The sequence below is a fragment of the Bombina bombina genome, chromosome 6 (assembly GCF_027579735.1).
Source record: "Bombina bombina isolate aBomBom1 chromosome 6, aBomBom1.pri, whole genome shotgun sequence".
NCBI lineage: Eukaryota > Metazoa > Chordata > Amphibia > Anura > Bombinatoridae > Bombina > Bombina bombina.
The window spans coordinates 179214023-179224116 of record NC_069504.1 but is presented as its reverse complement, the minus strand read 5'-3'; the positions used below and the strand labels follow the sequence as shown (position 1 = coordinate 179224116).

At 33.1% G+C, this 10094-nt stretch overlaps 1 protein-coding gene across 1 annotated transcript; it reads left to right on the top strand.

Annotated features, from left to right (window-relative positions):
* The first annotated feature begins 8055 nt into the window (after nucleotides 1-8055).
* LOC128664994 (uncharacterized) lies at nucleotides 8056-9737 on the top strand. The gene is made up of 3 exons (XM_053719771.1): nucleotides 8056-8103; nucleotides 8601-8654; nucleotides 9085-9737. The coding sequence occupies exons 2-3, from the start codon at nucleotides 8621-8623 to the stop codon at nucleotides 9513-9515; spliced, it is 465 nt and encodes a 154-aa protein (XP_053575746.1). The 5' UTR covers nucleotides 8056-8103; nucleotides 8601-8620; the 3' UTR covers nucleotides 9516-9737.
* The last annotated feature ends 357 nt before the right edge of the window (nucleotides 9738-10094 follow it).

Below are 10094 nucleotides of genomic sequence, written 5' to 3'. Positions count from 1 at the left end.
AAATACGCATATGTAGCATGGCTTAGATGAAATAGCAAGATATTATCTCATGCAATTTAACCCTGTCATTGTCTATTTCTGCTAATGTCTAGTTTTATTGAAATGCAGATATGTAGCATGTCTTACCTTAAGTGTTCATATAGAGAATGCAATGTAAACATGTAGTTAGCATTTTACACAAGGTTTGTTTTAGGAGAAATACGCATATGTAGCATGGCTTAGATGAAATAGCAAGATATTATCTCATGCAATTTAACCCTGTCATTGTCTATTTCTGCTAATGTCTAGTTTTATTGAAATGCAGATATGTAGCATGTCTTACCTTAAGTGTTCATATAGAGAATGCAATGTAAACATGTAGTTAGCATTTTACACAAGGTTTGGTTTAGGAGAAATATGCATATGTAGCATGGCTTAGATGAAATGGCTAGATACAGATTTATATATAATTTTTTTTAATTTCTTTATGTTTCTGACAACTTTTAATATGGATTATGGTTTTTAAAAAATATATTTATACAACAATATACTAGTTTAAGTATTCTGTTTGAATTATGTTCTGTTCTAAATTTATAGGTGATTCTGGGTACATGAGCCGGCCTTGGCTCATTACCCCCTTGCGTAGCCCAACTGATGTGTCTGAGGAGCGCTACAATAGGGCTCATAAGAGAACCAGGGCGGTGGTTGAAAGGATGTTCGGGCTCCTGAAGATGAGATTCAGGTGCCTGGACCGTTCTGGAGGAGCACTCCAGTACAACCCAAAGAAGGTGGCTAAGATCGTTGTAGCCTGTAGCGTCCTGCATAATATTGCACAGCGGGCTGGGATGCTGCAGGCCGTCCCGGTGGACAGAGACCTCCTCAGAGATGAGGAGGATGATCCTGTTCTAGAGGGGGAATTCCAGGACGAGGGACTTGATGTCAGAGCAGACGTCATCAACCGCCACTTTAGACGGTAAATAATAGAAGTTACACTGGAGTATTTTCAATAGATGTGAACTCTAGGGAAATGACAAGTAGAGAATTGTGCAAACATGTTAGTATTGATCAAATGTTAGAATAATATTTATTTCTCATAATATAGGTGATGCTCTGGGCATTGGGTCCTATAGCGAGTCTTTGCCACCTGGTTTTTATAGAGGACATCAGATGGTAAGTAGAAATGTATGGACTGTTGCTGGCATGATTTGTACACAAATACATAATATGGCATACATTTTTAAAAATATAACTTTGTTTACACATTACTTATGTACATAATCAGAAAGGGATACTCTAGAATGACTATGGTTCAATGTCACACAGAGGTTTGTTCTGCTCAATATGACTCATCTTCACACTTGATAGAAAATAACACAGGTTCATACACAGGCTTAGTAAGCTAGTGATAGATATTTATTATGAAATGGGGGGTGGGAGAGGGGTACAGAACTGATTCACACACTTGTATGAAATCTTTATATATAATTTCTTACATTAGGGAGATGACTTAATATAAAGACTGAAAGGGAACAATTTGAAGCCTGACAGTGAAGATTTCCAAGACTGACAGTGGGGAAAAAGCCAAGATTGAAATTGAAGTATACCAATGGGATCATGTCTGGCATATTTAAATTCTGCTGACCTTGAAAACCATACAAAGACATGTTCACATGGTAAGTGCAAACTATTTGATAGAATAAGGCTGTGGAGACATCCTATTGGAGACACTTAGATGATTTTCTATTTTGTAGATGGTATTTCCCAGTCCTCTATTTAATGAACTGATGAATAAGACACCTATTGAAGATCAACTGTTTACCCCTGAATTGACATTCAAAGACCATGCATTGTCCAGGTTGGTGTACCAATGCATGCTAGTGAAGACTGTAGAATATTAGTAGCTTACATACATTAGTCATATTTAGTTCTTAATTAGATATTTAGGGATCACAATCAGACACTTAGATGATTTTCCTTTTTAGATGGTATTTCCCAGTCCTCTATTTAATGAACTGATGAATAAGACACCTATTGAAGATCAACTGTTTACCCCTGAATTGACATTCAAAGACCATGCATTGTCCAGGTTGGTGTACCAATGCATGCTAGTGAAGACTGTAGAATATTAGTAGCTTACATACATTAGTCATATTTAGTTCTTAATTAGATATTTAGGGATCACAATCAGACACTTAGATGATTTTCCTTTTTAGATGGTATTTCCCAGTCCTCTATTTAATGAACTGATGAATAAGACACCTATTGAAGATCAACTGTTTACCCCTGAATTGACATTCAAAGACCATGCATTGTCCAGGTTGGTGTACCAATGCATGCTAGTGAAGACTGTAGAATATTAGTAGCTTACATACATTAGTCATATTTAGTTCTTAATTAGATATTTAGGGATCACAATCAGAAAAAGGAATACATATTATAGTTGATATAGAGGTATTTGAATGGACATGAAATATTACATTTATGTTCAGCATACATATATTGTTTACATGTGATATACATTATTATGTATAAATTTAATTTTTGAAATTTAAATATTATTTTTAATCAACAATATAATGGTGTATGTATTTCATTAATTTAAAATGAATGTAATGATTATGTGTAAAAAATGTTGATCAAAGTTAGAGCATAGACACCATATGATTTTAAATGTATTTTATGAATATTTTACAACGTGTGTATTAACTTTGTTCCATTTTTATTATTTGTCATTTCAGATTGGCATCTGATGACTTCATGGAATATTTAATTATTTTCTATTAAATATATATTTTTTTTTTTTTAGCAGATTCTAATATATATCAATATAATCTGTAAATAAATAAAACTTGGACTCCCATGACTGATAGTTGGCTATTTGACAAGCACATGCATAAGAGAAAATAATGCATTAATAGTAGAAAATAAAATTCTTCAGAGAATATTAAAAGATATATTTTAACATTAATTGGGGAGTCATATTCTTCAATGCTTTTATATTGAAAAAGTATATATTAAAAATATTTAGGATATGTATTAATATTATGATTGTTTTAACATTTAATAAGGTGAAGTGGTTCAATTACATGAAAGTGACAGTGTTGTTGAATGTAAAAAGAATTGTATAAGATCATGTATCTTCCTTAGGTATCTCAAAACATTATTAGAAAATATTTTACAATTATTACATTTATAAATGGTAGGTCATTTAACTTTATAATTTTTAATAATTAGTTATTGGATGCCAGGTTAATCTATGTAATTTTCTAGTGGAGTCATTTAACTATACTTAGTAATATTATGTATTTATTACAATCTTACCTCTTGGGTTAGACATCAAATATCTATATAGAATGTAATTTCCCCTTTAGTTTATTTTGTCAATGTTAAATCAAAATACAATATGTTTGGGTCCTTAAAGGGGTCATTCAAAATGTATATTTTGTATACATTGTTACAAATATCATACAAGAATTTAAACATATTTAGAATGTACTATAGAATTACATTCAGTCTTTAAATATACTTGTTAAAATAAAAATAAATGCACATATCTTAGTCAATGATATAAGGCATCTATATGCAAACAACAATCAGCATCAAAATAGCCTATGTAGAGATGTATTTAATCCACGAATATATATAATTACAATATAATAATTGAATAACAAAACATATAAAGTTGGTCAAATATAAGATTATGATACAAAATGCATACATAACATATAGCTTAATGTCCCTCTACGCTGAAGGCTAAAAAAGACCTCATTTAATAAATATATTTCAGTCAGTGTGTAAAACAATCTAGAAGTTAATCTAAATTTGCTTTACTCATATGTTAGACTCATTTAGCAAAAGGAAGGTGCCTAGGTTTATGATATATTAAGCATTATTGTGAAATGTTTGTTTAAAGGGACATGAACTCAAAATATACTTAAAGGTAGCCATTTAAAAAAACAAAGATTTATACATTCTGAATGAGTATTCTATTTTAATCAAGTTTAAAACTTGTCTCATATTATGAATGCTCATTGTGATGTTGCTATCATTACTTTAGAAATAAGGCAGTAAATAGCTAATTTATTTGCTTCAGTACTCTGGACAGAACTTGATTGTTTGGAATAATTGATGCAACAATCGTCAAGGACAACCCAGGTTTTTATTAAACAATTGTCCGTAATATAAAATATCATTATTGTTTTTCAAAGAAACATAACAAGATAACTTAACATTTGATAATCGTATTAAATAATAAAGTTGATTAACATTTCATGCTCAATCACCAATGGTAAATTTTTTTGGACAGTGTCCCTTTAAGAGCTTGAAATAGTGTATTTACTTCTCTTCCTATCTTTACATACTTTGCTTGAAAAGCATATCGAGATAGGCTCAGTAGATGAAGATTGGTGGATGCACAGAGATGCCTTATGTGATTGGCTCAACCATGTGCATTTAAATTTCTTATGTTGAGGATATATAAATACTAAGAGAAAATGATTTACATTTTAAAGTCTAAACAATCTTCTATCTCTACAGATCATTTGATACAATTGTTTGTAATGTCTCTTTAAAACTAAAGACGCCATTGCACAATAACATATATGAGCACTTCAGAGAAATACAAGCTCGAGGTTTATTTGCGAATAACAAAGCTGTAGTTTAACATTTATAAACAGATTATCAAAGTTACTGACATTCTTCCCGGAATTTTAACATTAATAAATATTGCGTGGGAAACGCATCTTCAAACACCAGATTAGCATATTTAAACATTAGTGTAATGTCACGCAATAGCACACAATCAATGTGCATTATAAATACATTTAATAGAGCAATGTCAATACTTCACAATAAATTTATTTAAAGAACAATAAAGACATACAATATTAAATGTGTATTTGTATTAAAGAAACAGACCGTTATTAAACCGAGAAATTTCTACAACATTAATAATGTGACAGGATTAGATTTTAAAGAGTATTTAATCATTAATATTTCACGGATCACGGATATTAAATCTGCGTCACACATATCCGCATGACAGGCCCATGAGTTACAAATAAGTCTCCATGAAAAATGAAGTTACAGCACCACCAAGCGGTATGTGTAAGGAAGTTACTAAGATATGAAACATTAAGGAACGGCCAATCAGAGTTCATCACACAAACACAACTTGAGTCAGGATGGTCTCACAGACATTATAACAATATTTCAAACTTTTATCCAATCAGATGTACAGATAAATTGTCCCATGGTGCATCTCATGTTTACTTCACCATATAAAAGTCCATTACACGTTGCCATCTTTGTCAGTTCTCTAATGCCTGCAGGCAATATATATTATTATTATACAACCCAGCAGGCATGTCAGTTCCCAGGTTCACCAAGGAGGAGAGCGCTGCACTGGTCCACGCCGTCAAGGACTTTTATCCCCAGCTGTTTGGGAACAAGAGGAGCTCGACAGATGCGCCTGTTAAGAAGGCCCTCTGGGAGTCTATCACCAATGCGGTTAGATTGGTGTGTGACGTCCAGAGGACCCAGGATCAGATCATGAGGAGATTCGGAGATATGAGGTTGCGTTTATCGAAAAAAGTCAACCTCATAAGGGACTGGGTACAAGCCCGTAAAAGAGGGGGCCAAAGAAAGGCCCCGCGGAAACTGTACCTACTCCCTTATGAGGTGACTTTATGCGAGCTCCTCAATCTCCGGGTCCCCAAAAGATTTAGATCCTCGCCATCCTCGGCCTCCTCTTCTTCCCTCCCAGCTGCGGGATCTGAAAGTCCTGACGCGGGGGACAGGGCAGATGCTTCTCCGTCCGGTGGCCTGGGAGGACCCGATAGAGAATCTGAACCAGGTAATTATCCAACTTCATATAATATTTATAATGTTAAAAATCCAAAAATTGTATTTAGTCAGATACTAAACCTATACAGATCTCACAACATACACTACATATGATGTTTAGATATCTGATTTTACATTAGTGATACATGAAATTGGAATGATGTTTCTTGCGCTCTACAGAATATGCGTCACAGAGCGGAAATGTAATTTCGCATCCACGTTAACATGGGTTTGCGGAAAGTGGCATTGCTTTATACATGTTGTTCAAATGACGGATGCGTAATTCCGCTTGGAATCATTGCGCAATGATCGCGAAAATGGCATTTCTCATCCACGTTAACATGGGTTTGCGGAAAGTGGCATTGCTTTATACATGTTGGTCAAATGACGGATGCGTAATTCCGCTTGGAATCATTGCGCAATGATCGCGAAAATGGCATTTCTCATCCACGTTAACATGGGTTTGCGGAAAGTGGCATTGCTTTATACATGTTGGTCAAATGACGGATGCGTAATTCCGCTTGGAATCATTGCGCAATGATCGCGAAAATGGCATTTCTCATCCACGTTAACATGGGTTTGCGGAAAGTGGCATTGCTTTATACATGTTGTTAAAAATTAAATGGAAAATCTTAGATTAGTGAAGAATACAGTATTCTTATTTTAAATATTATATCTAATAAAAAACGAATAATACTAATAAATTATAACATATGGCCATCAATTGATGATTATGTAATAACAAGCATATATTCTTAAAGATACAGTAAACAACACAACTGATTGAAAATAAGAGTCCAGGATATATTTATCATTCATTTAATTGCGGAAACTATTAACTCATGGGACTACCAAAGGATTAATATTTTTCTATTGATTTGTTATTAATGTAAATATTTTAAACATGGCATGATTAGTATTAATGATATGCAATCCTCATTTAATATATTACAGATATGGATGTGGCTGCTGGATCCTCAAGCCAGGGCTTGTCACAGTATGGTATGTCTCATTTTAATTGACATTTGTCTTAGAAACATGGAATGAACATTACATACTAAATACACATTGTTCTATATTTATATGTAATGTCTATTTAATAGATGAAAATTATATAATTATTCGGATATACTTAAATAACATATTTGATTTTAATTGCATGCTCAATACCATTCATTACATCAACATATGGAGTAGATAATTCATTAACAAACAACAACATTGTGGAATCTATTTAATTTTAGATTAAAGGGATACTGAACTACAATTATTAATATTGTCTTTCACATACAGTATGCAATATTAATAAACATAAAATATAATACTATCATCATATGTGACATATTCTATTGCTAAATGTAGTTTAAAATAAAGAAAGTACGTTTATGTGCATCTAAATATTTGTTGACCAACCTGGGTTTATATTGATGATTGGTGGATACCTTCAACAAACAATATTTATTGAATCCAATATTCCTTATCTGCCTTTAAGATTAATATCGAACAACATTCGAATTATAATAGGAGTCAATGTTAAATCATTTTTTACAGTTTGAACATAGAAATCAATTATTTAAATTAATCATGTCAGTGTCCCTTTAAGACAAAATAGATTCATTCATCATTACATTATTTTTATTAAAAACTATTGATATATAAATCTAATTATCTGTTGGAGTTACTTTATATATATCTGCATACTCTAACAGCACCATGATTACATATTAGTAATAATAAAGTTTGTTATGTATTGTGATAAATATGTGTTGTGTCCTAAACAAGATTACTGTACATTGAAAAAATGGCTCGATGTGACACATGTTTGTTTAGATTTGTCAACAGATGCTCCTCAATATGTGGTTTGTGTGTATTCTTGTAACTTCTTAAGGACATATGACGGAATTATTCCGTCATAAAACAATTGAGCTAAGTGAAAGCTGTGTCCTTAAAGGGTTAAGAACATTGATCATTGGGTATATTTAGATATGCAATAGCAGCATCTGAGATGAATTTGATGTCTAATGTAGTCTGACATTAAACATATGTTGAATACAGATATGTTTACAGAATCCCCTTGATTCAATCAAGCATTTTCTGGTGTAATGACTGCTCTATTATTCACATTTTAAAGTTGATTAATGTTAAAATTCTAGACAGATGTGATTTAGTGATATCCAAAATGTGTTTAATAATATATATCTATATCATTCATAGAGAGAGTTGGTGTGGGGAGCCCACAGGAATCCAGCAGTGACATAGAGCCGCCTTTGCGGGCTCCTGGTAAGTCCATTGACTCATTTATATGTAATTGAAGGTGTATTGCTAATCAATATTATGATCATGATTCCGATGAAGCATAACATTATAAAAAATCATAGAATTTATCTTCTGATTATATATTTATTTTTTATATTGAGCGATTAATAATTTCTACTTTATTATTCTACACATTTGTTATTCATAAGATGTCTAACATATGTTTTTTTCATTTTTTAATTTTTTTAACAACAGTCATCAAGTGATACACACATGAGAAATCTTAAATGTTCTATGTACTATGCTTTTATGAATTTAACATTAAGACAAACAATACATTAAGATTCTGATTTATTGACAATAACAAATCTATTGTCATTTGTATGCTCCATCAAAATGATGTAAATCATAACTTTGTGTGTGTATATCTTTAATGCAACATTGATGTGCGTATTTGAGCAACAGTAACATATGTTATAATATCTGATCTTAAGGTGTACACAACATGTTATGTTTTACAGAGATTGATGTCACATGTGGGATGGAGGAGGAAGAGGCTGCCTTGGAGTCTGATGGTATGTGAAATATATCTATCATGTTTCCAACATGTTTCTTTTTTTGAAATCATTTTATTGAAGACATTCAAAGTCTACAGCTTTTTCCCTTTAAAAAGGAATATTATTTGTCTGTTCAAATACACTACTGCCCCCTTTCTATATCAGGCAGCATGAAAATCTGCTTGTATATATTTTTTTAAGAATATATAATTCATGCCATCATTATGTCACATGCATATTCCATGCCAAAACACAATAATAAGTTTCACATTGTACAGACAGTCATTGAGATTCATCTGAGTGCCTATATAGATACCATATCCTCATTTCAGAATAGTTTACAGATTCAAACACACTTCAAGGTATATTGAAAACATAATCAATTTTAAATGCGTTGATTTGATGTCAGGATGTATGAGATGTTAATATATTTATTTTACATTTTCAGATGGATCCACCACTTCTGGTCATCTGGATTCCGCCCCTGCCCAGTCACAGACCCCTCCCCGTGCACACACCCCTGACCATGGCCACACCTCTGCACACACCCAGAGCCCTTCCCATCACCAAACCCATGACCATGCCCCGACCACTGCCAGCCCTTCCCATATTTCATATCCTGTCCCTCCCAAAAAACGCCCATACACCCCCCTTCGCCGCTCTCCCCGTATTCTGGCCCGTACAGCTGCCCAGACCCAAACTCCCCACTCCCCAGCTGTACGGCCTACCCTGGAGCAGCAGCTCACCACTCCCCAAGCCATTCCCATCCCTCCCCGAGCCAATCCCATCCCTTCCCCCTGTTTAAACCTTCATTGTCCTGGGTGTCAGATTGTCCTTCCCAGGCACAGCTGTAAGTATCATTCTAAATACACTTTATAAGATACTTAAAGGTACAGTGAAGTTAAATTGGTTAAATTGTGATTCAAATCCAGCATGCAATGTTAAGCCAATGTATCATAGAATACTCTTATGAATTATTCGTCATTCTCTTGATATATTTATTGAAAACAACTTATTCCTATAATTAGTTTAAACAATAAAATAAATGTGGCCATCATTTCTTTATTGTTGGATGAATGTATCCATCAACCAGCATGCACAAACAAGGTTCATCAACAAATATTGGCTTCCATAAAAACCAACATTCTTGCATTCAAAATATAGCTTGACAATTAAAACATATAATGAATATGTGTAATTTCTAAAGATTTGTCATGTCATGCTCTATCTGAATCAGTCCATTAAATATTTAGGTTCAGTGTCCCTTTAATTGGATATCACTACATATACCAAACACCACTACTTGGATCCAAAATTTTATGTCCAAATGTGGATACATTATCTCTTGTCTAACCCAGTGGGAATGTAATTTCTTCTGGTTGCTATGTTTACACAGCTTGTCCTCAATGCCAAAATGTTTAAGGATAGGTGTGCCTACCACAGTCTAAATTGAATTTT